The following is a 26,886-nucleotide window of genomic DNA, read 5'->3' as shown; positions in this document are numbered from 1 at the left end:
TGCTTTAATAAGGTCGTATGCCTGTGTAAAGAGTAAATTAATAATGAGCCCTACTCATTATAGTTTATCTTTTGTTTTGTTTTTTGTCTGGTTAAAATGTAATCTAACTACCTTCAAGCGGCAGTGATATGCACTCCAAGCCCGTAGAGGACAGTACTGAACCGGAAGTCAAATCTGCATTCTCAAAGCAGCGCTCCTTCTACATTTGCGCTTCTTTTTGGCGTAGAAGAAATCTCGTCGCGTTTTCAGTATCGCTCAATTTGCGTAAGTGGTATCTGAGAATTCCTCTGAGCTGCGTTAATCGTGCGGATACCGTCGTGCGCTGGTTCAGTTCGGTGCAACGCTGAAGCGGAAAAAAAGCACGATACTGTCACACACGATTTGGGAGATATGTTATAGAAGCTTTTATTGACTGGTCAGAAGCTGTTTTAACACAACAACTGCACTTGGTGCGAAAGTATCGAGGTTTGTAGTCTTTAATTAGCTTTTTTTTTGTTACTTAACATGCAGCCGTTAGCCACTGTCTAAGCGTTAGCATTAAGCTAGCATTTAATTTGTAACATGTTGGGCCTGCGGTTAGTTATCTAAATACTGACATTGATTTGCAGCAAAGTGAATGTTTAGTCGTTTTTAGTTTACAAGCATTAAATTGAGACAAATTTGTAAGCTATTATCTGGTGATGCTGGTGATGTTACCGTTTTATTTCTGGTTGTATACATGGTTTGTATGTGCGCCGCCTGATGAAGCCGTGTTGAGCTAACTAAGTTAGCAAGGTCCGCGAAAAGGAAACTACTGTTTTTCTTTTCAGTTAAATGCTTAACAAAGTGATAATTTTAAAATAAATTCATAGTGTAGTGTAATTTAGCGTTCTACTTTCTTTAAACTAACCCTGGGAGTTTCGACTTTTAAATTGGTTATGAGTATTAAAATAGAATCATTTTTAATTAAGTGGAGGAAAATGCAGACACAGACTGCTGTGAAACGTCTAATATAAACAGGTGTTTGGATTTACTTATGTCCTTGATTTATTTAAAATTAGGGGCGTTGACAAAATTTGCAAAAATTATGTTTCGGTAACTTTAAATTAATTACATAATGTGTGCAATTGAATAAGATATTTCGAGCCTTTAAACTAAAATTCTGTGATAATTTATGCCCCCAATTTAATTTAAAAACTCGGTAGAACTCTCGACAAAAATACTTAATTTCAACAACCCAGCAAAGAACGATCAAGTGCCCTGAAAGGCAACATCAAGTACATTAATCAATAATTTTAATAGAGTTCAGCTTATTTGATGATTTAATTTGTGTTAAATACTCAAAACCCAGTGATAATATGTGATCACTTTGCCTTTTAACCTTTTGTTTTGATCAGTGAGGCACCATGGCAGCTGCCTTTCCCTACAGAGGAGTCCCTCCAGGGATGCCACCAGGTGTGCCTCCAGGTGTACCTCCGGTTGTCCCCCCTGGTGTTCCACCAGGCATTCCCCCTGTTGTTCCCCCTCCAGCGCCTGTTCCAGACTACATGTCTGAGGAAAAACTCCAGGAAAAAGGTTTCCTTTTTTTTTTTCCGGAAAATATTACATCAAATCTAGAGTAGTTTCACTTTCTGAACATTTGTAAAATAATTATTAAAATGTTTGATAATTAATGTTGTTTCCAGCAAGGAAATGGCAGCAGCTGCAGGCCAAACGCTATGCGGAGAAAAGGAAGTTTGGCTTTGTGGATGCCCAGAAGGAAGACATGCCTCCTGAGCACGTCCGCAAGATCATAAGGGACCATGGAGACATGACCAATAGAAAGTTTCGCCACGACAAAAGAGTCTACCTAGGGTAAAATCAAATGTTCCTCTTGTATTGTTGCAGAGTTTTTCAGAAAGTTTTTTAATGTACTGAAGTTACAATTTAAAACGACACTGAGGTTTTTCCCTTCTTAAGCTGATTGATAATTTGGACTTCAGCTTCTCTGGGTCTGATTGTGTTCATTTGTTCTTGTGCAGCGCTCTGAAGTACATGCCTCACGCAGTGCTGAAGCTTCTGGAAAACATGCCGATGCCCTGGGAGCAGATCAGAGACGTCCCTGTGCTCTACCACATCACCGGAGCCATTTCCTTTGTGAATGAAATCCCTTGGGTCATAGAGCCTGTCTACATTGCCCAGTGGGGGTGAGAGATTTGGGCACCCCATGCTCTCATTTTGTGCCCTTTTTGTTAAATTGTTTACCTGAAAGATGTGTGCATGTCTTGTTTATATATATATTAAACATCGGTGTTATTCCCCACAAAATGTCAGCACCATGTGGATCATGATGCGTCGTGAGAAGCGTGACCGACGACACTTCAAGAGGATGCGCTTTCCGCCGTTTGATGACGAAGAGCCGCCGCTGGACTACGCCGACAACATCCTGGATGTGGAACCTCTGGAGGCCATTCAGATGGAGCTCGATCCTGAGGAAGATTCTTCAGTCGTGGATTGGTTCTATGAGCACCAGCCCCTCAAGGATAATCCCAAGTGAGTCTTCGTTTGTTTAAAGTTTTAAAGTCAGCTGCAGCTTGACGTAAAATCTTAAAACATTTTGACGTTTATCTTTCAGGTTTGTGAACGGCACCACCTACCGTCGCTGGCAGTTCACGCTCCCCATGATGTCGACACTGTATCGTCTGGCCAATCAGCTTCTAACAGATTTAGTGGACTTTAATTACTTTTACCTGTTTGACCTGAAGGCCTTCTTCACTTCAAAAGCCTTGAACATGGCCATCCCGGGAGGACCAAAGTTTGAGCCACTGGTCAGAGACATTAACCTTCAGTAAGTAGCTTCTTCTTCTGTATGTTTTGCTGGACTGTGAACCTAACATTTTTAACTGCGTGTCATTAATTGATCAAAAACATTTCAGTGAAGTTGTTTGCTTCATCTGTAGCCAGAGATGGAAATTATAATTTCCTTTCAACCTCCCATGTTGGAGGAATAACAGTTTCACAGACGACTCAAACATTTTACAGCATTTGTCTTTGTTGCAGAAAAACAAAATATTCCAGGCATCCTGTTGTTCATAGCATATGAAGTAAATAATATATTTTTTTGTCAAATGTATGTATTTTTTGTCATCAAGACCTTAGATCAGAGCTTTAGACTAGGCTTGGGTGTAAATTAAGTCAACTTCAGCATTGTGGTGATTTGTAGAACATGCAACCCAACCGGGTGAAATGTTCAAGAAAATCTGAATGCAGAATCAGAAAAAGAATGAGATGTAAAATGGACAGAGGCCCTCACCGCTCATTTTTAGCTGTTTGTTTGCTCTGCAGGGATGAAGACTGGAACGAGTTCAACGACATCAACAAAATCATCATCCGGCAGCCCATCAGGACCGAGTACAAGATTGCTTTCCCCTACTTGTACAATAACCTGCCGCACCATGTGCATCTTACCTGGTGAGAACTAAACAATGGTTTGTTTGTTTAAACAAAGGCATGCTTGATTGAATTTCTCTCTTCTGTTGAAACATAAATTTTGCTACGATTTATGTATTGTGCTAGTTAGGTTCTGATATCCGTTTTTCTGCAGGTACCACACACCCAATGTGGTATTTATCAAGACTGAGGACCCAGATCTTCCAGCATTCTACTTTGATCCGCTGATCAACCCCATTTCTCACAGACATTCAGTCAAGGTTTGTGGTTTATCGTCTTCGTTTTGCTCTGGATGATAAATGAATCGGCACTTTATTAAAAGGTCCTCTTACAAAGGCGCACTTGCATTGGCCTGCTTGCATGTGCGTAAGAACAAGGGGAATAGTAACATGAATGGTGACTATATCTTATTCCTGTCTGCAGCTGCAGAGTACTTCTTATCATTCAGATATTCTTATTATAATTTCTCCCTTTTCTCTTGAATTTCTTTTTTTTCCTTTAAAAGTCAGAAACTGTTGTAACAAATTTCTTAATTCCTATTCTCCCTCAGAGCCAGGAGCCTCTCCCTGATGATGATGAGGAGTTTGAGCTTCCAGAGTTCGTGGAGCCGTTCCTTAAAGAGACGCCGCTCTACACTGACAACACAGCCAATGGCATCGCTCTGCTTTGGGCTCCAAGACCTTTCAACCTGCGTTCTGGCCGCACAAGGCGCGCCATCGATATCCCCCTGGTCAAAAACTGGTGCGCTAACAACCATTGTGTTTTAAAGACGGAAAAAAATGTCTTGATTCAGCTCATATAATATTTTTAGAGAAACCTGAAACTAGTGTGAATTATTTTTCAGGTACCGAGAGCATTGCCCTGCGGGACAGCCGGTGAAAGTACGCGTGTCGTACCAGAAACTGCTGAAGTACTACGTACTCAACGCTCTCAAACACAGACCCCCCAAGGCTCAGAAGAAGAGGTGACCATCACTTTGATTTCCTGTTAATTTTTCATCTCAATTTGAAGCAATGTAACACCATTTGTTATTTTGTTGAAAGTTTTTGTCTCTGCTGATTTTCAGGTACCTGTTCCGCTCCTTTAAGGCAACAAAGTTCTTCCAGTCCACCAAGCTGGACTGGGTGGAGGTGGGGCTGCAGGTCTGCAGGCAGGGTTACAACATGCTCAATCTGCTCATTCATCGCAAGAACCTCAACTACCTGCATCTGGACTACAACTTCAACCTGAAGCCAGTCAAGACGCTCACCACAAAGGTGCAGATCCGTCTATCGTATCAGTGCTTTATGGAATGCTTGGAGCGTTGTGAGATCTGGTGGAGTTTGTTGAATTCTACAGTATTTTGTGTAAACTGTGGCGTTGTACACGTTTTTTACCCTGCAGGAGAGAAAGAAGTCCAGGTTCGGCAACGCCTTCCATCTGTGCAGGGAGGTGCTACGTCTGAGCAAGCTGGTGGTGGACAGCCATGTGCAGTACAGACTGGGAAATGTTGATGCTTTTCAGGTGTGTTTTAAAGGTTTCCTTATTCCTTCTGCATTTATTGGAAGTTTAAACCGTTAACTACATTATCCACTTTTCTAGATGCACATTTTCAGCCACAGTGAACATCTGAACTTTTTTGCTCAGCACCATTGTTGCAGGTTAATTACTTGAAATGCCTAAAGAAAGTACTTGTGTTTTGGACTGGACTTTCTCTCCCATCTTGCAACTAGAATTCGAATTTATTGACACATTATTAGAAAATTGTAGCAGCTTTAAAATGTAAAACTTTGGCATGCTCTGATAGGAGGAACCAGCGCCTAAGCCTTGTTTGATTTGGTCTTTTCAGTTGTTTGATGGTGATCTTATACTTGATTTTGTGTCTATGTTTGGTAGCTGGCTGACGGGCTGCAGTACATCTTTGCACACGTGGGACAGCTGACGGGCATGTACCGCTACAAGTACAAGCTGATGAGACAAATCCGTATGTGCAAAGACCTGAAGCATCTCGTCTACTACCGCTTTAACACTGTGAGTAATCGCACCATGTTGTTCCAGTGTTTCTGAACACAAGGTGATTTTAATATCAAGAATATCAACTATGGAGATTCCTTACAGTCTAACTTGTCTAATTCGTGTGTGATCAGGGTCCTGTGGGCAAAGGGCCAGGCTGTGGCTTCTGGTCTGCTGGCTGGAGAGTGTGGCTCTTCTTCATGCGGGGGATCACTCCGCTGCTGGAGAGGTGGCTCGGGAACCTGCTGGCCAGGCAGTTTGAAGGTCAGGCATCTTGTTAAACCTTTGATTGCTGTTGTGCACACATTCAAATGGTTATAGATGAGGAAATGTGTGAGCAATGTCAAAATACTGTTAAATTTCCTCAACAGGACGTCATTCCAAGGGCGTGGCCAAGACTGTGACCAAACAGCGCGTGGAGTCGCACTTTGACCTGGAGCTGCGTGCTGCAGTGATGCACGACATCCTGGATATGATGCCTGAAGGCATCAAGCAGAACAAGGCCAGAACCATCCTGCAACACCTCAGTGAGTCCTGGAGGTGCTGGAAGGCCAACATCCCATGGAAGGTCAGTGTTTCATATACATGGATGGGGCTGCAAGGTAATTCGCAAGACATACAAGAGTTTAAAAAATAAAAATAAAAATCTACTGTTGCTGATTTAAGTGTGTTTCCGATAGTATTCTAGAGCTATATCAGAATTAAAATGATTGGAGTTGACATTTTAAACTGACATTGTAACTATATGATTTAATCAGGTTGAATAATCTGCCAGCATTTTCAAATCCCCCAAGTTTTATAACAGGCTGGAACCTCAATAGGATAAACGGCGTATCTTTGTGTAATGTCATTAAAGTTTCTGTCTTGTAGCCTGAATGAATGAACTGCCCTCATGTGATAACTTATTTGGCTTAATTTTAAACATCTTACTGATGCTTAAGAAACTGAGTCATTTTTACTGAGTAAAGATATCCACACTAAAATTCAACCTGGCTGTACAGCACGATGTTGCGTTCGCAAATCAGGAAAAAGATCGTATTTTTGAGTTTCAGGCCAATCTACGTAAAAATCATCCAATCCAATCATCTCCAGATTTCTCACTCCTCGTTATCCAAATTGAATTTGTCATTTCAGAAACTGTTACTTAAAAAAAAAATAAAAAAAATAAAATCTGACAGTATGTTGACTAATAAAAACTTTTACTTTGCTTCTCCTAAAAATCTTCATCATGTTAAGAACCTTATGACTGTTTTGAGCACACAAGCACATTTTTATGTACTAAAACAATGAATAAAACAGGTACTTTTCCTCCAAACTGTTAGGTGCCTGGTCTCCCGACTCCCATTGAGAACATGATCCTGCGATACGTGAAGGCCAAAGCTGACTGGTGGACTAACACGGCTCACTACAACAGAGAGCGAATTCGCCGCGGAGCCACTGTGGACAAAACGGTGTGCAAGAAGAACCTGGGCCGGCTGACTCGTCTGTACCTGAAGGCTGAGCAAGAGAGACAGCACAATTATCTGAAGGTAACCTCATTTAAACTCTCAGCACCGAGGAACTTTTTCTTCTTACGTTTGTACTCACTCATTGGGTAAATGAGTTTCTGACTGACTCCTCAGTTGGAAAACATGACAAGATAACTTATTTTGAAGAAGTCCTCTTACAAAGGCGCACTTGCATTGGTCAGCTTGCCTGTGCGTAAGAACTAGAGGAATATGAAAATGAATGGTGGATTTTATATCGCTGGCCGCATGAGCAGTTGGCTTCTCCACGGTTCAGATATTCAAAAGATATTTACAACCTAGTGTATTGGTTAATGGCAGATATCCAAAAATATTTCAGTGAGGGTTTTGTTTTCATTAAAATGGATCTTGATTTGAGTATTTTCCGCCTCCAGGACGGACCTTACATCACTGCAGAAGAGGCTGTGGCCATTTACACAACCACTGTGCACTGGCTGGAGAGTCGGCGCTTCTCTCCCATACCTTTCCCCCCACTGTCCTACAAACACGACACCAAGCTGCTGATCCTGGCTCTGGAGAGGCTCAAAGAGGCATACAGGTAATTTCATTTCATGACGATCATCAACTATATACAATTGTGTTTTCTGCCTCAACGTTTTAATATTTTTTCCATGTATGTTTTTGTGTCTGGCAGTGTGAAATCTCGTCTGAATCAGAGTCAGAGGGAGGAGCTGGGCCTGATAGAGCAGGCCTACGACAACCCGCATGAAGCGCTTTCCAGGATCAAACGTCACCTGCTCACACAGAGAGCTTTCAAAGAGGTCAGCACAAAGAAATGTGGAGACAGTTTAGAGATGTTTCTTCTTTAAGGCAGGGTGCTTCAAGCTGAAAATGTTACACAAATTGTAGAATTTATTAGGGTCAGTGTGTGAAGGGTAAGAAAAAACAAATAGTTTCCTGCAAAATAGTTTTGAAGTCAATCTTGATATCTTTCTAGACTAAAACTTAAATGTAATTTGGAAAAAGTTTTGTTACTATGTGTAATTTCTTTTTTCAGACTTTGAGTATTTCCTTTTTGTGCAGGTTGGTATTGAGTTCATGGACTTGTACAGCCACCTGGTGCCTGTGTACGATGTGGAGCCCTTGGAGAAGATCACCGATGCGTACCTGGACCAGTACCTGTGGTACGAGGCAGACAAGAGGCGACTTTTCCCTCCCTGGATTAAACCAGCTGACACTGAACCTCCGCCGCTTCTGGTCTACAAGTGGTGCCAAGGTGACTTTCACATTAGGCTTTCAGAACATCAGAGCCCCGGAGTCTTAAATCATTTTTTCAATGTAGATAAATAATCTAAGTCAAACTCCAGTCCAAGTACCAAAAAAATAGTCTTTTATCAAACTGCAGAATCCATTTTCAGATTTGTGTTAGTTTGTGATTTCCAGAATATAAAGATAATATAACTGAGCTACATAAGTTTTCTGATGAAATGTAACAAAAAAATGGCTAGAAAAATCCAAAAATTTGTAGATGTAAAAAGATTTAGATTTTAAAATGTGTAGAACCCTGTAATAGTTTATAGATATTTCTTCAGTGAGCTTTAATGACGTGTCTTATTGCTCCTCAGGCATCAACAACTTGCAGGATGTGTGGGAAACGGCTGAGGGCGAGTGCAATGTGATGCTGGAGTCTCGCTACGAGAAAATGTACGAGAAGATCGATCTGACTTTGCTCAACAGGCTGCTGCGTCTCATCGTTGACCACAACATTGCTGATTACATGACGGCCAAGAACAACGTGGTGATAAACTACAAGGTAACCCTGTTTGCTGATTCTTTTAGGACATGGTAGCCAGTTAGGTACTGAAAGATGAATTAAATGCTTTTTATCTCTTCTGTAGGACATGAACCACACCAACTCTTACGGCATCATCAGGGGACTCCAGTTCGCCTCGTTCATCGTTCAGTACTACGGTCTTGTGATGGACCTGCTGGTGCTCGGTTTGCACCGTGCCAGCGAGATGGCCGGCCCACCCCAGATGCCTAACGACTTCCTGAGTTTCCAGGACACCACCACCGAATCGGCCCATCCCATCCGGCTGTACTGTCGTTACATCGACCGCATTCACATCTTCTTCAGGTAGGAACATATCAACACAGGACACTTGTATTCAGGTTGTATTGTTTTGCTTTGCTTGAAATCTGTTGGAGTTTTTAAATTGTATTAACTTCTTTTTATTCTGCAGATTTTCTGCTGATGAGGCCAGAGACCTGATTCAGCGTTACCTGACGGAGCACCCGGACCCCAACAACGAGAACATCGTGGGATACAACAACAAGAAGTGCTGGCCTCGTGACGCCCGCATGAGACTGATGAAACACGACGTCAACCTGTAAGTTTACCCTTAGATAATCAGTCGGACGTTTGTGAAGATAGGTTTATTCCACAAGATGGCAGTAGAGTTGAAGCCTCTTGTTGATGTCCTCAGCGGGCGAGCGGTCTTCTGGGACATCAAGAACCGCCTGCCGAGGTCTGTGACCACAGTCCAGTGGGAGAACAGCTTCGTGTCGGTCTACAGCAAAGACAACCCCAACCTGCTCTTCAACATGTGTGGCTTCGAGTGCCGCATCCTTCCGAAGTGCCGCACCAGCTACGAGGAGTTCACTCACAAAGATGGCGTCTGGAACCTGCAGAATGAGGTGGGGAAGAAGTCAGAAGCTCAACAGTCCTGGATTTTCTCTTTCCGTTGATTCTGAAGGAGTCTTGTTGTGTTTTCTGATGCAGGTCACTAAAGAAAGGACGGCCCAGTGTTTCCTGCGTGTGGATGATGAATCCATGCAGCGCTTCCACAACAGAGTGCGTCAGATTCTCATGGCTTCTGGATCCACCACTTTCACCAAGGTTAGTCTTTGCAGTCACAAACTACTATGGTAACTGAGAGTTCGCTGAAAGGGATGAATCTGAGTATAAATGGTTTATGCGTTCAGATCGTGAACAAATGGAACACGGCTCTGATCGGCCTGATGACCTACTTCCGTGAGGCTGTGGTCAACACACAGGAGCTGCTGGACCTTCTAGTGAAATGCGAGAACAAGATCCAGACCCGTATCAAGATCGGGCTGAACTCCAAAATGCCTAGCCGTTTCCCTCCGGTTGTCTTCTACACTCCTAAAGAGCTGGGTGGTCTTGGCATGTTGTCCATGGGTCACGTTCTCATCCCACAGTCAGACCTGCGGTAGGGACATCATCTCTAGCAGGTTGCTTGCTATTCCTGAACAGCTGACTCATTTGGTTGTCTTTGGTTGCCAGGTGGTCCAAGCAGACAGACGTGGGGATCACCCACTTCAGGTCTGGAATGAGTCATGAAGAAGATCAGCTCATTCCTAACTTGTACCGCTACATTCAGCCATGGGAGAGCGAGTTCATCGACTCCCAGAGAGTCTGGGCCGAGTACGCCCTCAAGAGACAGGAGGCCATTGCCCAGAACAGGTAAACTCTTGACTGACAGTCATTTGTCTGAACCAAATTTTCTTTAGTACAGATCTTACTGTGCCTTAACAAAGTATATAAACTAGATGCCCTTGTGTGTCAGTTTAGTCAAATTGAAATCTTGGAAAACGTTAAGGCATTTTCAGATGATCAGTTGTTTAGTGTTCAGTGAGATGTTTGAAATCTGGAATATTCTTTTACCAGACCCTGTATGAAATGTAACTTTATCCCTAACCTTTCTGCTTTGTTTGTTGGCCTTCATGATGCTGCCTGTTCTGAGAGGCTTCTTTGAATTTTGCTTAAAGTGATTATGCTACAATGTAATTTTTTTTTCCTCCAGGCGTCTCACTCTGGAGGATTTGGAGGACTCGTGGGACAGAGGAATACCTCGGATCAACACACTTTTCCAGAAGGACAGACACACTCTGGCCTATGACAAAGGCTGGAGAGTCAGAACAGACTTCAAACAGTATCAGGTACAATAGAGTTGATCAGGAAACTAGAAATATTAACTTATGTCAAGTGTTGAAAAGAAAGAAAGCTTCTCCAACATGTTGTCTCTCTCCTGAGTTCAGGTGCTGAAGCAGAATCCTTTCTGGTGGACCCACCAGAGGCACGACGGTAAGCTGTGGAACCTGAACAACTACCGCACAGACATGATCCAGGCTCTAGGTGGCGTGGAGGGCATCCTGGAGCACACACTCTTCAAAGGCACTTACTTCCCCACCTGGGAGGGTCTCTTCTGGTATGTTCACTTTACCACTAAGAATGGTGATGGGTTATTTGATGGACCACTGAAATAGAAGCTAATTAGAACCGTTTCTTTACTGTTTCTAGGTTGTCCATTGCTTTAATTCTTTGATCTTGCATTGTAGCTTGTTGTGACATTCTAGTTCTATAAATGGTTATTCTTGGCTTTAGGGAAAAGGCCAGCGGCTTTGAAGAGTCGATGAAATGGAAGAAGCTGACGAACGCCCAGAGGTCTGGTCTGAACCAAATCCCGAATCGTCGCTTCACTCTCTGGTGGTCCCCCACCATCAACAGAGCCAACGTTAGTACAGTTATCTGGTTCTAAATGAGCTCGTCTGCTAGCCGTGAATGTCTGCTCTAACTTTTGTTTTTCTGTCTCGTCTCCAGGTGTACGTGGGTTTCCAAGTACAGCTTGACTTGACAGGAATCTTTATGCATGGCAAGATCCCAACGCTGAAGATCTCCCTCATTCAGATCTTCAGGGCTCACTTGTGGCAGAAGATTCACGAGAGCATCGTCATGGATCTCTGTCAGGTGGGAAACAAGCATTTAGGAGTGAAGGATTTATGTATCCACAAGCGAAACAGCAGAACAAAAGCATCACAGTTCCAGGATATTTAATGAGTTATCCTTCTCTGGGTCTCAGGTTTTTGATCAGGAGCTCGATGCTCTGGAGATCGAAACCGTGCAGAAGGAGACCATCCATCCCAGGAAATCCTACAAGATGAATTCGTCCTGTGCAGACATCCTCCTGTTTGCGTCTTACAAGTGGAACGTGTCTCGCCCATCTCTACTCGCTGACTCAAAGTAGGTCTTATGGTGAAAACTCTTTATCTAAATGCGAATTGGAATCCTTTCTGCATGCAACTAAACCTGACCTTTGACCTTCTCCTTCAGGGATGTGATGGACAGCACCACCACACAGAAGTACTGGATCGACATTCAGCTCAGATGGGGCGACTACGACTCTCATGACATTGAGCGCTACGCCAGAGCCAAGTTCCTGGACTACACCACAGACAACATGAGCATCTACCCCTCCCCCACTGGAGTGCTCATTGCCATTGACTTGGCTTACAACCTGCACAGGTGTCTATTGTTTGAGTCATTATTTGTAAAACTTTGCTTCAGAATCCATATCCATCCATGTGACCATGGTGTTTCTTTCTAAGGCAGTATTTCAGGGCTCACACTGGTTTATCTTTATGAAATATAGTGTTAGGTTTATTCACTGACGATCCCATTTACCAGGAGATTATGGTCTGGTAGTTGTGATTCTCTACTATAATCATTTCTTAGATCTTGCACTTTCTGAGATTGTTGGAAATGATCAAGTCGTCCAAAAATGGTGACTAGTTTCAGTTGCCATACCGTGAAGTAAATACTTACCCAGACTGTTTTTGGAGGGTTACTGAATATTTTTCAATTTTTTTCAAGCGAATAACAAGGTGTATCTAATCTTACTTTTTATCTGCTTTTCATCCAGTGCCTATGGTAACTGGTTCCCTGGGAGCAAGCCTCTGATCCAGCAGGCCATGGCTAAGATCATGAAGGCCAACCCAGCTCTGTATGTGCTCCGAGAGCGCATCCGCAAGGGTCTGCAGCTGTACTCCTCAGAGCCCACTGAGCCGTACCTGTCCTCTCAGAACTACGGAGAACTCTTCTCCAACCAGATCATCTGGTTTGTGGACGACACAAACGTGTACAGAGTCACCATCCACAAGGTCAGAATTGTTATGAAACAAATGTTGAAATTTAGACAAATGGATTTTGAATCGTGTCGCATTTATTATTTTAATTTGTGAACACAGACTTTTGAAGGAAACTTGACCACAAAGCCCATCAATGGAGCCATTTTCATCTTCAACCCCAGGACAGGCCAATTGTTCCTCAAGATCATCCACACATCTGTGTGGGCTGGACAGAAACGTCTGGGACAGGTGAAAACCACTTGGCTTTTATCTGTGGAGTTTGTTCTGGTTTTAGAAATTAATTTGGTTAGGAGTTTTTATTTCAGTTTTAACCTTAAAGCATTAAAAAGCAAATAAATCATCTGGGATTCCTAGAATTTAGTTAAGTTCTGTTTTCTGCTGTATCTCAACCACAATTAAATCACAAAAAATGTATGTGTTTTTTTTTTTTTTTTCATTTAAAGGGGTGGTATGACACATAGGGCCATTTTTATAGCCAATCAAGTTATCTTCAGTAATTATGAAAATGCTGGATATATCAAAAATAACTTCTTTTTTTCTTTGCAGCTGGCCAAATGGAAAACAGCTGAAGAAGTTGCTGCCCTGATCCGCTCCCTCCCTGTGGAGGAGCAGCCGAAACAGATCATTGTGACCAGGAAGGGCATGTTGGACCCTCTGGAGGTAAGACCTTCCTCTCTTTAACGGGTTCTTTAAGGATCATCCTCTGTGGATGGAAATTGTGTTTTACAGTTGCTGTCTCTGCTTAGGTGCACTTGCTCGACTTCCCCAACATCGTGATCAAGGGCTCGGAGTTACAGCTGCCCTTCCAGGCTTGTCTGAAGGTGGAAAAGTTTGGAGACCTGATCCTGAAGGCCACGGAGCCACAGATGGTGCTGTTCAACCTCTACGATGATTGGCTGAAGACCATCTCGTCTTACACTGTGAGTTCAGCCTCTTAGAATACATGCAAGACTTTTTTGTTGTTTATTGACTGTATTTTGTCCAAAAAATGCTGTTGCAGACAGTTTTGATGTTTTAGAACAAACCGACTTTCCCTGCGTAAAAAGCTTGCCTGGTTCTCTGCTCCCTATCCAGGCCTTCTCCCGTCTCATCCTGATCCTAAGAGCGCTCCACGTCAACAACGACCGCGCCAAGGTGATCCTGAAACCTGATAAAACCACAATCACTGAACCCCATCACATCTGGCCCACGCTCACGGATGAGGAGTGGATCAAAGTGGAAGTTCAACTTAAGGATCTCATTCTGGCCGATTATGGCAAAAAGAACAAGTAAGAGTTGTTCTGTTCACTTAATCCAGAATGTGGCTCAAGTTATTTTGTAACTCTGAATAAGTAGAGATTGTATTCTGTAGTTAAAGCTTGTTTTGTCTGTATGCAGCGTGAACGTCGCATCCCTGACTCAGTCTGAGATCCGTGACATCATCCTGGGTATGGAGATCTCAGCCCCATCTCAGCAGCGTCAGCAGATTGCCGAGATCGAAAAACAGACCAAAGAGCAGTCACAGCTCACCGCCACACAGACCCGCACCGTCAACAAACACGGAGATGAGATCATCACCTCCACCACCTCTAACTACGAGACTCAGACCTTCTCTTCCAAGACTGAGTGGAGAGTCAGGTGTGTAGAAACATTGGTTTGAAGTTTTAATGGGAAGGCGTAAGCTGGAGTCTTCCACAGTAGCCAGCTGTAAGATGACGTTGATGTGTTTTTATCGTTTGACTTTAATTCTCAATCAGGGCCATATCTGCTGCCAACCTCCATCTCCGAACCAACCACATCTATGTGTCCTCTGACGACATCAAGGAGACGGGTTACACCTACATTCTGCCCAAGAACGTTCTCAAGAAGTTCATTTGCATTTCAGATCTGCGGGCTCAGGTATGACCCCCTGAACTACCCCGGAATCAAACGCCTCTTGCTCTGCAATCTTACCGAGTCTCTGAGTGGAAATTGTTGTTGTTGCTTCAGATTGCAGGCTACCTGTATGGCACCAGCCCACCAGACAACCCCCAGGTGAAGGAGATCCGCTGTATCGTCATGGTACCTCAGTGGGGGACACACCAGACTGTCCACCTCCCCAACCAGCTGCCGTCTCATGAATACCTTAAAGTAATGGCACTATAAACATTTTGCTCTCTCAACTTTATGTGTGCATCATCTGTTCAGTTTTAAACGTATTATGTTTGATCAGGAAATGGAGCCTCTTGGCTGGATCCACACACAGCCGAACGAGTCCCCTCAGCTGTCCCCACAGGACGTTACAACCCACGCTAAGATCATGGCTGATAACCCGTCATGGGATGGAGAAAAGACCATCATAATCACCTGCAGGTAGGTTTCAATTCAGTGCCAAAAGAGGGCCTTAAACTATTGATAAATATGTATTTAGATATGAAAATGTAAAGGAACCCTGCTATATATTGTAAGAAAGTGAAGAGTTTTCTGACTTGAAGGCCTTCGTGTTGTTTCAGCTTTACGCCTGGTTCGTGCACACTCACAGCCTACAAGCTAACCCCCAGCGGCTACGAATGGGGTCGCCAAAACACCGATAAAGGCAACAACCCGAAAGGCTACCTTCCATCCCACTATGAAAGAGTCCAAATGCTGCTCTCTGATCGCTTCCTGGGCTTCTTCATGGTTCCCGGCCAAGTCTCCTGGAACTACAACTTCATGGGTCGGTATCCTTAGTTTTTTTTAGTTCTTCATTCTTTTTATTTACTTTTTTTTTTCCAGAACTGGTACAATTAATGAATTTTGCCAACAGGTGTGCGCCACGATCCCAACATGAAGTACGACCTGCAGTTGTCCAACCCCAAAGAGTTCTACCATGAAGTCCACCGGCCTTCACACTTCTTAAACTTCGCCTCGCTGCAGGAGGGCGAGATTTACAACGCTGACAGAGAGGACATGTTCGGCTGAGCGCCGCCTTCCTGCACTTCAAATCTTTGTAGATAGCTCTGCCAGAATCATGAAGAGCCAGTCCAGAAATGTCTCTGTAATATTTCTTAATAAGACGCTCAGTTGTGATATTTTGCATTTCTTTTTATGTGAAGACTTGAGGAGCTTTTAAAAATTAGTTTTGTTCGTTATTTTCCATAAGTGTTTTGTTCTTTATTACAGTTAAACTCTTGTTAAGTCTTGGTTCTTGTGGCTACTTGTATGTGAACTAGTGTTTTTCAGGACGTAATATTTGGTGTAATTTTGACATTACTTCAGAAGGTTAAACACGACTTCCTCTTCTCCCTTTGAGAAATGAAATTGAAAGTTGCATTTTCATACTAGAAATACCCTGTTAACGTGTTCCAACTGTACATCCTATGATGTTAAATGCTGGGTTTAAATAAAAATCACTTTTTATAGAAGTTGTTTGGACAATTTCCTTTTGGGGATTTCTCTGAAATGTACAAGAGCTGGAAGTAAAGCGGAAGTTCTGCATGTAGATTTACTCTAGTAGTACTAGTGAACACTGCTTCCTTTGTTAGCCTTATAAATTTGCCCATTGACAATTCAGAAGTCACATAGTAAATGATTACCTACGTCAAACACAAATAAATGTATGCTGTAGTTTTCTTCTGTCTGTAATATGTAAAAGTTTTTGACATGAAAAAGTTTAAGGGGTATAGATGATTTTGCACTCTTTATTAGTGTCCTGCCATGTTTTACAACTGCATGCATTTGCAGATGCTAATTGTAGTTTTAGCTGCAGAGAGGAAACCCCAGCTTTCACGCTCCGCTAGGTTCTTCAGTCTTCAGGAACTGGCATCGTGTCGGTGCATGTTTCCCTGGCGTTACATTGGTCAGGAGAGGAGGAGGGTCCTGTAGCGGGTTTACAACAGAGAACTGCTCGGTGCCCAGTCTTGTCCCACCACAGCACGTCTTGCAGGGTTTGACGTGACAGCATTAAATAATTGAGAGCTGGGAACATGAGCGGACATGTTCGCGTGTGTTCAGTGTATGCGCTTTAAAGTTGCACACCAAAGCAGGCGAGGTTTGGAAGAATTTACTTTCTCCGTTTCACTTTCACAAAGAGCAGACGAGCCTGCTTTAAGTGGGGCGGGGGGGGCGGGAGGATGTGAAGCGAACTCCTACTGCTGCTGGCCTCAGACATCATGGACACGGGCACAGAGAGCAGACTCCCGCAGGAGTCCTGCTGCTTTAACAGGACTTTTTCCACCCTAACTGTCGATGATGTGTACGAAATAGCCAAGCTGGTCGGCGCTGAGGTGGAGAAGCTTATCGACGGCTACGGCAAAGAGAGCGTGGAGGGTCTGGTTCCGAAGATAGTGAAGGTGCTGGAGCTGCTGGAGAGCTTCGTCTCCGGCAACCAGTCGCTCTGTCTGAGGGAAGAGGAGCTGCTGAAGACGTTTGAGCAAATCCAGCTTCAGCAGCAGAAGAAGCGCTGGGGGAAGGACGGCGAGGAGGGCTACGAGAAAAATGAAATCCGGGTGAGTTTTAAATGCAGCCACCATTTTGTATTTTTTTTTTTAACGAACTATGTATTTCTCTTAGGAGAACGTTCTAACCATGTAACAGTAACAAACAGCTCTGTCTGCTGTGAGCCAACGGTTTACATGGCTGACCTCCACAAAATGTTGCTAAGACGTTCAACATTTCAACTTTTAAAGTGTAGTAAGCAATTTTATAGTGGAACTTGAAGTTGGGTGTAACTACAAGACATATATTTATTGTAACTGAAGTAGTTATTTGGTTTGCCATTTCTACAAATAACCCCATTTAAATCCCTCGTCGTCAAGACAACAAGATCAGTTACTTGGTTAACGTCTTGGTTGAGCGTTTTAAATATTGACGAATCGTTGAAGAAAAAAAAATTATCTCATTAATCTCATTAAATACAACACAGCTGGTTCACTAGGCTTCCTCAATATTACCACTATCACATAATATTGAGAAAATATATTTTCTGTAACTTCCACAGTTAAGTAGGTATTTGTAGATGGATGGATATCTAATAATTATATGGAATAGTGTCTCACTTATGTGATAATGTAATAATCAGAAAGCAGTAATGAGATTATGTTCCCATTTTATATCATAATTATAAATATACTACTTTAAAGTAATATCTCACATCTTACTTTAGATATTATTTAATAATAAACACCTAACTAGCTCACATTAAGAGATAGCAATAAACTGTTAATTATCAGATGATATTTTAAACTCTTTATAACATAGTAAGATCATAATTTTGAGATAGGTAGCAGTGTTTGATTTGGGCAGTTGTCCAGAGTCGCATTAGAAAGTGATGAGTGCCAAATCATACAATTTCCTGTTAACTGTCCACTTGAGAAGATGACAAACATTATCAAGTAAAAGGCGACACACTCATTGTGGCATATTGTATATATAAAAAAGAACTGGTCCCGGTTCCAAAATTTTCACGAGAGTTTTTACTCTGCATCGTTGCATCATAACATTAATTACAGATCCTCTGAGGTTATGATTTCCTCATCTTTCTCCTATTTCTGGAGCAGGAGCTGCAGCAGAAGGAGGAACAGTGGGAGAGGAGATGTGAGGAGCTGCAGGCCAGGTTGCAGAAGCTCCAGGATGATAAGAAGGAGCTGAAGAGCAGACTGGAGGGCACCTATGCCCAGGAAGGTGTGCTCTTTAAATACTTGTTGAACTTTTTATGGTCAACTTAGGCAATTGTCTTGAGTTTTACCATTATGGTTTAGTTTTTATGCTAATACTGTTGTTTACATTTAGATTTTACATCTTCCTTTGGGGTCGTTTCTTACACTATCAAACTTTTTAACATTTTACATGTAACAGAATACACATTTCAGACAGGATATGTTTGGATCTGGATTGTGAAACCATACAGCACCATGTTCAGGATTATAGAATGGACTGCAATGGATTTAAATTTTTTATTTTTTTTAAATGACATTCACCTAAGCATCTTGTTGCTCTGCTCTAACAAGGTAATCCCGCCTCCAGCCCTTGTGGTTTCCCTATTTTTGTCATGGAAAAGCTTTATAGAAATGCAGATACTCACAGCACACATTCAAAACAGTGGCTTAATTGTATGTAAGGCATTCATGCTAAACTCGAGAGTAGACCAACTGGTTAATACAGTGTTCGCAACGCACATGGTGTGCTTTCTTTTTGTTAATTCTCCAGGTATGAGAAGAAGCCTCTGTAAAAAAAAAAAAGTTTATTATGTCAACATAAAGAGGAGGCCCACACCGACAGATATTATCTTGTGGAAAGCATGTTGTCTTCCTAGGTAGGATTACGGAGAGAATTTTGCTTTCATTTGTCATGGGTACGAATGCCATAATAGTTTTGAAATCTAATAATTTATTTGAAACATTTTCTGGGAACTTTCAGCTTAAAACATCCAGGATTCTTTAAAAACAAGAGTTGGGTCCACATGTTTTCATGCACTGGGTTTTCTCTGTCCACATTGTGTCAAAAGTATAAAAGTACAAGGTTTCCTCCAGAAAACTTGCTAAGCAAGGTGTTTTTGGGCGCTCGGGCAATCATTCATCCAAAGGCCCGTCGTGTTTTTGAGTTAAGAAATGTTTAAAGTTGACAAGAGACTTGAAAACATCACTTTATAATCATGTGTTAATGGAAGATTGGAAGATTAACACTTGAACACCAACTATAAAGTCTTAAAAATGCAAACCTTTTAAAAAGACTTAAGTAAATAAGCAGTGCTTAGCCTGGTGGGGGCTCAAGTAAAGCCTGGTGGCCCGCCAGGCTTATATTACACTGGGGGAAACCCTGCAGTATTTTACCAAATGACACTTTGTAAGTTACTTTACACGTCGCAGTCAACAACAAGCTTCTGGTACATTTTTTGTTTGGATATTTGACCACTGCTAAGTAGAACTGGTAGAGCTTGTTTGAATTGTTTGGTTTCTTGACAGAGGCAGAATTTGAAAGTGTAATTCGCAAAAGTTCAGTACTGCTCTGTCTGAAATGATACAAAACCTGAATGATAGGAAGTTCTAGAACACCCAAGGCACGGGGCTCTTATGAACACAATAGTCACTGTAGTTTCACGTCAACATGAACTAAAACTTTGCCGACCAAGAAAGATGCTTGGGTGTTTTGGAACCGCCTGTTTCAAACTGAAATGTGCTAATATCCACACCAGCTAAAAGTCTTCTGGAGAAAATTTATTTTTTCCAAACGAGGCAAATTTCTACCCACAATTAGGAGACAAGCTAAAGCTTCTAAACCTAAGAACATTATGCGAGCAGTTAGATCTGGTAGTGGCAGCATCATGCCATAGGTTTGTCTTTGCTGACAGTAAAAATAGAGGTATAATTGGTCAATTTTACCTTAATATTAACAGCAAAAAACTTTGAGAGCAGGGCAATGATCACAGCAGGTTTTAAAACATATGAAGGCAGACTAACATTAAGCTAATGTGAGTGGCTCCAACCTTGGATCTGGATAGATCATGCTTAAAAGTACCATCAGAAAACCAATTGTTAAAATTAGATCTACCACATATGATATGTGCAAGCCTGTGTGTATAATTACTTCTGTGTGGATTTGATACAATCCTCAATAAATGTAAAGCTATCCAAAATATTTTTGTCTAAAAGTGAATAAAGGCGTGTCATCAGAGCTCACCAAATAAATGTTAAAAAAACGATATTCATGTTTATGATGAGTTCAAGGAGCATATTATCAGAACAGAAAAATAATTATGTGTTATATTTTTTACAAATGAATTTTCAACAACATAAAAGACCAAATCTGTCTTGTATTCGCAAAGAAGAATCCAAACATGTAAAAGTAGACTTGGAGTTATGCTGACTCTTATGTTTTATGTGGGAGGATGTGAAAGTAGAACAACTTAATTTGAACTAGAGAAAGTAAAAGCTAATAGGCTTTGGTGTTTCATGAAGCTTAGTTCAAATATCAAGCTTTACGTTTACCAGACTAAAATAGCCAAGTTTTTAATTTCATTTACCTCCTTTTTTTTTGTCTTTTTGTCTTGACAAAACCTCAATCGCCCCATTTTCTATTTCCGTCCAACATGCAAGAACTATGTCTCACCAGCCAGTCACAGACCTAAAACTAACCATCACACAGGTTTGGGCTTAGGACATGCACTTTATTTCTTCTCTTAGTGCAGCTGCGCCATGTCTGAAGTCGGAGTCCGTTTATTCAAATATGGTGAAAAACATATCTTACTTGAATGGTATGTGTGTGCGGTATCTATCTTTCTGTGCTCAGGTGTAGACATCCACCACAATGTTTTAGTTTGCACTCCATACAGCAGTGAATAATAGGGAGTTATCTGTGGTATGTTTGTGTTAGCTTTGTGATGAAATGTTTGTGACACAATCGTCTTGTCAGGCTGGAGAACTGGGAACTCCACTTTCAGAAAAATTCTCATGATTTCCCAGAGTTGTATACTTTGGTGTTTGTCAATCAGATGTTTATATGATATTGCAACACAATTAGAGTTCTGTGAATTTGTGCATGAAGCACCAGTTTAAAAGCACACGTTTCGTAGCTAGCTGCTTTCAATGCAACACTAAGCGGATTGCAGTACCTTCGGTCTTTCATAATGTTTTGTAATGATGGCAAAGAAATCTGATAGCAGTGCCATTTTGTACCTTTGCTTTCCTCTGCCTATAAAAAAAACATGCGTTTGTTATTTTTAGATCGTGCTCAGAGGCAGGAGCGGGAGGTGATGCTGAAGCTGAAGGGGGTGGTGGACAAGCAGAGAGACGAGCTGAGGGCGAAAGTCCAGGAGATCGCCACAGTCTCCAAAGAGGTGGAAGCGGTAAGGAAGCACAGAAACAGTCGTGCTTGTACCATTTAACTGCTAAAACACCAAGAAAGATATCAGTGATGACTCACAGATGATTCCCATCGAGTACTTATCTGATAAATTAGTTGGTTATGCTGCAGGTGATCATCTTAAGGTCTAAAGTTCTCACTATGTAATTAGCTGCCACAATCAGGTTGGTACTACTAGACAGAAAAATCCTGAAAAAGCATCATAAACTTAAAGCGATGAGGAAGATCACTTTAAAGTACTACAAGAAGCTAAACATCAATTCAGAAATGTTTTATAAAGCACTCAGAAAGAAGTTAGAGCTTCTAAAGAACATGAATAAGGACTCTGGATGAGGGCGAGTCGGTGAGCGGTTGGTAAAAGTCTGAAGAGATTCATCTAATTGTTGCTGCTTGCAGGCAAGCCCAAGCGTTGTTTTTGCCCACAGCTTCTGTGTATGTATACGTGTGTGTGTGTATGAGTGTGTAGTTTGGACTGATTGCTTGCATGTGTCTCTGTGTCTGTCAGGGCACGCACACCACATGATTTATACAACTGCCAAGTCTGGGTGTGTTTGTTAATGCTTAACTTGTTGCTCCCAATCAGTTGACATAAAGGATAAAAAGAAAACCTTAAATGTCAACTGACGTAGTTTAGTTCATGACGTTTTCATTTGATTTTGTCTCCGGATTGGTGTTTAAAATATTTGTCTCTTAATGCAGGGTTTCCCCCAGTTCATTATAAACCTGGTGGGCCACCAGGCTTTACTTGTGCCCCCATCAAGCTAAGCATTGTTTTTTGTTTTTATTTTAGTTGTTTTTTTAATTATTGCCTTTTTTAAAGATTTTATTGATGGTGTTTAGATATTAATCGTCCAGTCTTCCAATAACGCATAACTGTCAAGTGAGATTTTCAAATTTCCTGTCAACATTTAACATTTTTTTAACTCAAAAACATGGCAGCCGGCTGAATGACTGCTCTAGCGCCCTGAGCACCGGGCTTAGCAAGTTTTCTGGGGGAAACCCTACTCAGTGTATTTGTTTTGACAGTGTGTGGTTTATTTGTTCACCACGTCCTTCAAGCACAAACATGGATGTTTTCGGGCTCCCTGTCTTTATGTTCAGCAGCGGCATATTGATTGTACCTCTGTTTCCAACCACTGAGACAAACAGCAAATATCTGCCTCACTGCTCATGACGCCATTACAAGGGTGTGTGTGTGTATGCGTGTTCATGCGTGTGCAGCTCCAGGAGCAGTTAGACCGCTTCATGAAGATGAACGAAGAGTTGCGGCACAAGCAGAACGTGCTGCAGACGCAGCTGAAGAGCATGGTGGAGAGGAAGGCCGACGTGGAGACGGACCTGAAGGAGAAAAACAAGGAGATAGAAAGGCTCCAAAGACAGCTGAACAAAGCCAACGCACAGCTGAACAAAGCCGACGGAAACAGCTCTGTATGTGGTCTTGTTGCCCTTAATACTCTTCTTATGTATTTTAGACATGCAAATGTGTTGTAAACAATTATCTTTGTTTTAAAATTGAAGTCAAATTGGGGAAAACTGAATGTTAGTACTGTATAACCTAAACGGGGTTGGGAGATTCAGCTTTCCTATGAAGCACAGAAGTAGGCGCTGTTTGTCAAACCACAACTTCTCTGTTAATTTCAAGTTCAGGCCTTGTGCTGACCACTCCATAATGCTAACCCTGCTAATCTGGAACCACATACTGGTGTTAGGGTTGTTGTCCTGTAAAAAAACCCGTTTTGAGGAAATTCCTCTTCGTCAAAAGGCAGCAATGTTTTTGCACGTTGTGCGAGCTCAACGTGCAAAAACAAATAGACATGCCAAATCCAATCTGCACTGGCTGGATGATAAGTGTTAAATTTGGCCTTTCTCAAATGCAAGCATGTCAAGAAAATGTTCATTTTGGAAAGGGGAGATTCTGAACTGCCGAGTTGAACAATCCAGGAGGGGAACGGCACATTCTGTTGACTCGTCGTTTTCGTTCCTCAAAGTTTCACACAGTTCAGTTGCTCTTCAGGAGAGGTTATTAGCTGTTTGTTGTTGCATAGACTAATGAGTTTCTGTTCCCCCAGCTGCCCAGTCCAAGTCAAACTGCTAAAGAGTCGGCCGAAAAGCCAACCGTTGAGCAGAACGACTTTGATCAGCCGTGCTTCACAAAGAAGGAGGTGCGGGACATTCTGTTTGAGAGGAACGAGCTGAAAACCAACCTCTTCCTGGTGCAGGAGGAGCTCAGCTACTACCAGAGGTGGGTTTTAAAGAGCTTCAGTTGAATATTGATGAGGAACATTTCAGATTCAGGTGCACTTTTGACTATTTAGTTCTTAGAGTTTCCTAATTGTTTTTTTTATTTTATTTTTATCATCGTCTATTTGCAGGGAGATTTTGAATGAGGAGAGGTGTCCAGGCTTCCTTTTGGAAGCTGTCCGATCGGCAATCAAAGAGCGGAGGAAGCTGATAAAGGCGAAGATGCTGGGGATTCCACTGAGCGACTGCAGCATCAGGTACGAATTAGAGGCAAAATGCATTCCTCACATCCCGAAATTCACCCAGCAGTAAAGTCTAGATGAAGAAACACGTGAAAGAGGTGAGAAATACAGCCATATGTTTTTCTTCAGTGATAAGGAAGAGACGGGTTCCCTGAACGGGCAGACAGAAGTGGATCACTCAGAAGTAGACGGGCCTAGCAAACCAGCTGAGTCACGCATTCGGCACCTGTAAGTTCACACTGAAAGTAGAGTTGGTTGGCCAGGCGTAGGTGTGGTTACAGCTTGAAGCCTGTAGGGGTCAGAGTTCAGGTCCAAATGTAACCTTTACATACAGAACACCCTGTATGTATCCCCACTGCGAAAGAAGGCGTTGGCAACGTTATACTCTGAGGATGCTTTTCATCAACAGGGAAGCTGGTCAGTGTTGAATGGAGGAACTGAAAGAGAGAGAACCTGTTTGAAGCTACAAAAGCTGTTGTGTCTGGGGCGGAGGTTCACCATGCAGTATAATGCTGACTTTAAACACAGAGACAGAGCTACAGTGAAACGGTTTAGATCAAACATAGCATAGTGGCGTGTTAGAGCGGCCAATGTAGTGTCCTGTTGAGAAATAGCTAGAGTTGAAATTCTGCTGCTCATTTTTTATTCATAAAAAAAAAAAAAAAAGGTCAGACACTTCAATTGCAGATCTGATAGAGACGATCGTTCAAATAGTGGAAGCTGTACTTGCAGTGAAAGGGGAGGGGTTTATCAAATGTTTGGCACATGGGGATGAATATTAATGCACTCCGCACTTTTCATATTTTTATTTGCACAACATTTGGATTTCATGTTGCTCCCATGTTGGTCTGTCACTCGAAATGCCAGTAAAATGCATTTTAGTTTATGATATCAAAATGTGAAAAAGTTTGAGTGAATTTTTTTTTTTTTCTTACAAAACGCTTTATATATGTAAATTTGCAGCAGTAAAGATGCAAAAATAAAAAGCATTCTCACATGAAGGCAAACCGAGCCACAGAAACACAGCGGCATGAGTTCCACTCCACCGCCTCTGTCCCGATCATCTGCCAATCCTTGTCTATATTTAGCTATAATCCCTGACCGCATGTCTGACCCGAGGCCTGTCTCTTCCACTCTGTCGGCCGCAGCTTCGGCTTTCTGACGCGCGCGGGCAGCATCAGGAACCCCACCCACATGAGCAACTCTGCCTCCAGCTGGGAGATCCTGGGAGAAACGGAGGCCAGCGAGGAGACGGAGCCACAGCCGACTTCTTAACGCCGGTCGGGAGAGGCTGCTGCGAGGTTCCTCTCTGCTTTCAGCCGCTCCTCCCCCTCGCCCTGCAGCTCGTAGCAGAGCACCTGTTGGTTCAGAGAAAGTTATTTTAACGCTCCTCGTGCTTGGGTGAAACAAAACTAAGTATCTTAGGAGACGACATAGTAATATGTCAGTAATTTTAATAAACAAACCCTCTAACTCTCACTTTTCAGCTGTCTTTCAGTCATGACTTTTGCTCAGTAAGAGCTTAGACACTGATTAAGTGGTACTAATGTAAATGCAAGAGGGACATGTTTAAGCTCTTAAACCTTGTTTTTTGTTCAGCAATTAAAACAATCAAGTGTATTTATACTTATATACGAGAAACATTTAAATGTTTTTAATTATGGAGAAATCTAACATAGTATATATTTTTATATTTATCTTCAAATATATTTAGCTAAGACCAAAGACAGGAAGATCATTTAATTTTTCTCAGTTTTTTCACTGTTGGTAGGCAAATGCCCACATGAATATTGGACACGTGCTAAAAAACAAAAAACAACTTATTTCTAATTTTACTGGTTTGCTCTTGAATTTGTGAATTGTTCAGTTGAAGTATTGACCTATATTGTATGATAGAAGTTTGTCATAATAAGAAGCACTTATCTGTTCTATATGGTGGCATTTTATTTCAGGTGAATATATTTTTTCCTTAAACTCTGTAGTAAATTCTTAGGTTTAATATCTTTCATGATTTTAGGAGCTTTTATCCACAGGAAAAATAGAAAACTTTTCTTTTTTTTTGCCTCTGAATCATTTTATTTCCTCTTTCTTTGTGGTAGCGCTAGCATTTTTACCCCTTACGCCTTAACTTACTGTTTAAGATGTATTTTCCTGCTGCTACGTCATTCATTATTTGAGCAGAGCAACAGTATTGGCCGGTGTGTATTGGATATTTGGTGCCCTGATTGGCTGTTATCCAAGCTTCTGGATAGTCATGACTTCATTTTGATGCGTGCTTTCAAAGCCACCACTTCCAGCTAACATGCAGGGATGAAGTCACCACTTTTACTTTGTCTAGCCCCTCCTCCTCCCTACTCATACAGGCCAGTGGCTTATGTCATTGAGGGACAAACGGTGAACACCCAAAGAGGACTGTCTTCTGAAAACAAAGTTTGGAGTTTATTTTTGTAAGCATGTTTGTAACCGTTTGCAGACATACATTTTACTGGATGTTACATATCTGCAAAATCTGGATTTTCAATAAAAACATGAAACATACTGAAAAGCTCCTTCCCCCCCCCTCTCTGCTGTATTTTTGTTCTTTTGTGACGACCGTCATGTTGAGAGAGTTGGGTGAAATGTAGCGGTCAGGTGTTCTGACTTTCTCAACTTTATAAGGAATGATGAAGGCCTTCCTCATCATCACCAGGAAGACAATAGATTCTGGGAAAAAGGTGAACACCACCATGTGTGCGTGCATGCTTGTACGTGCTTTGTCAGTGTGCTTGTGTGTGTGTGTGTGTGTGTGTCTG

The 26,886-nt window shown here is 42.0% G+C and overlaps 2 protein-coding genes across 2 annotated transcripts; both read left to right on the top strand.

Annotated features, from left to right (window-relative positions):
• Window positions 1-286: 286 nt before the first annotated feature.
• On the top strand, window positions 287-16,177 carry prpf8 (pre-mRNA processing factor 8). The gene is made up of 43 exons (XM_007563083.2): window positions 287-465; window positions 1,377-1,554; window positions 1,665-1,833; window positions 2,001-2,165; window positions 2,293-2,511; window positions 2,594-2,806; window positions 3,304-3,429; window positions 3,563-3,668; window positions 3,959-4,149; window positions 4,253-4,372; window positions 4,475-4,664; window positions 4,792-4,911; window positions 5,284-5,418; window positions 5,535-5,664; window positions 5,772-5,968; window positions 6,723-6,929; window positions 7,301-7,464; window positions 7,561-7,687; window positions 7,950-8,142; window positions 8,492-8,679; window positions 8,765-9,003; window positions 9,110-9,256; window positions 9,353-9,563; window positions 9,649-9,765; window positions 9,852-10,099; window positions 10,174-10,353; window positions 10,694-10,829; window positions 10,929-11,098; window positions 11,275-11,404; window positions 11,491-11,637; window positions 11,750-11,910; window positions 12,001-12,192; window positions 12,590-12,827; window positions 12,915-13,043; window positions 13,362-13,475; window positions 13,562-13,735; window positions 13,890-14,083; window positions 14,193-14,432; window positions 14,552-14,693; window positions 14,784-14,924; window positions 15,007-15,146; window positions 15,287-15,489; window positions 15,580-16,177. Exons 2-43 carry the CDS (start codon window positions 1,386-1,388, stop codon window positions 15,732-15,734), a joined length of 7,077 nt encoding a protein of 2,358 aa, XP_007563145.1. The 5' UTR covers window positions 287-465; window positions 1,377-1,385; the 3' UTR covers window positions 15,735-16,177.
• Window positions 16,178-16,677: 500 nt separating this feature from the next.
• On the top strand, window positions 16,678-26,633 carry rilp (Rab interacting lysosomal protein). The gene is made up of 8 exons (XM_007563082.2): window positions 16,678-17,260; window positions 18,311-18,434; window positions 21,473-21,594; window positions 22,833-23,039; window positions 23,681-23,853; window positions 23,984-24,109; window positions 24,224-24,322; window positions 25,243-26,633. The coding sequence occupies exons 1-8, from the start codon at window positions 16,925-16,927 to the stop codon at window positions 25,367-25,369; spliced, it is 1,314 nt and encodes a 437-aa protein (XP_007563144.1). The 5' UTR covers window positions 16,678-16,924; the 3' UTR covers window positions 25,370-26,633.
• Window positions 26,634-26,886: the final 253 nt, after the last annotated feature.

Source organism: Poecilia formosa, unplaced genomic scaffold (genome assembly GCF_000485575.1).
Source record: "Poecilia formosa unplaced genomic scaffold, Poecilia_formosa-5.1.2 Scaffold144, whole genome shotgun sequence".
Lineage (NCBI taxonomy): Eukaryota > Metazoa > Chordata > Actinopteri > Cyprinodontiformes > Poeciliidae > Poecilia > Poecilia formosa.
This window is presented reverse-complemented; position numbering and strand designations above follow the sequence as displayed.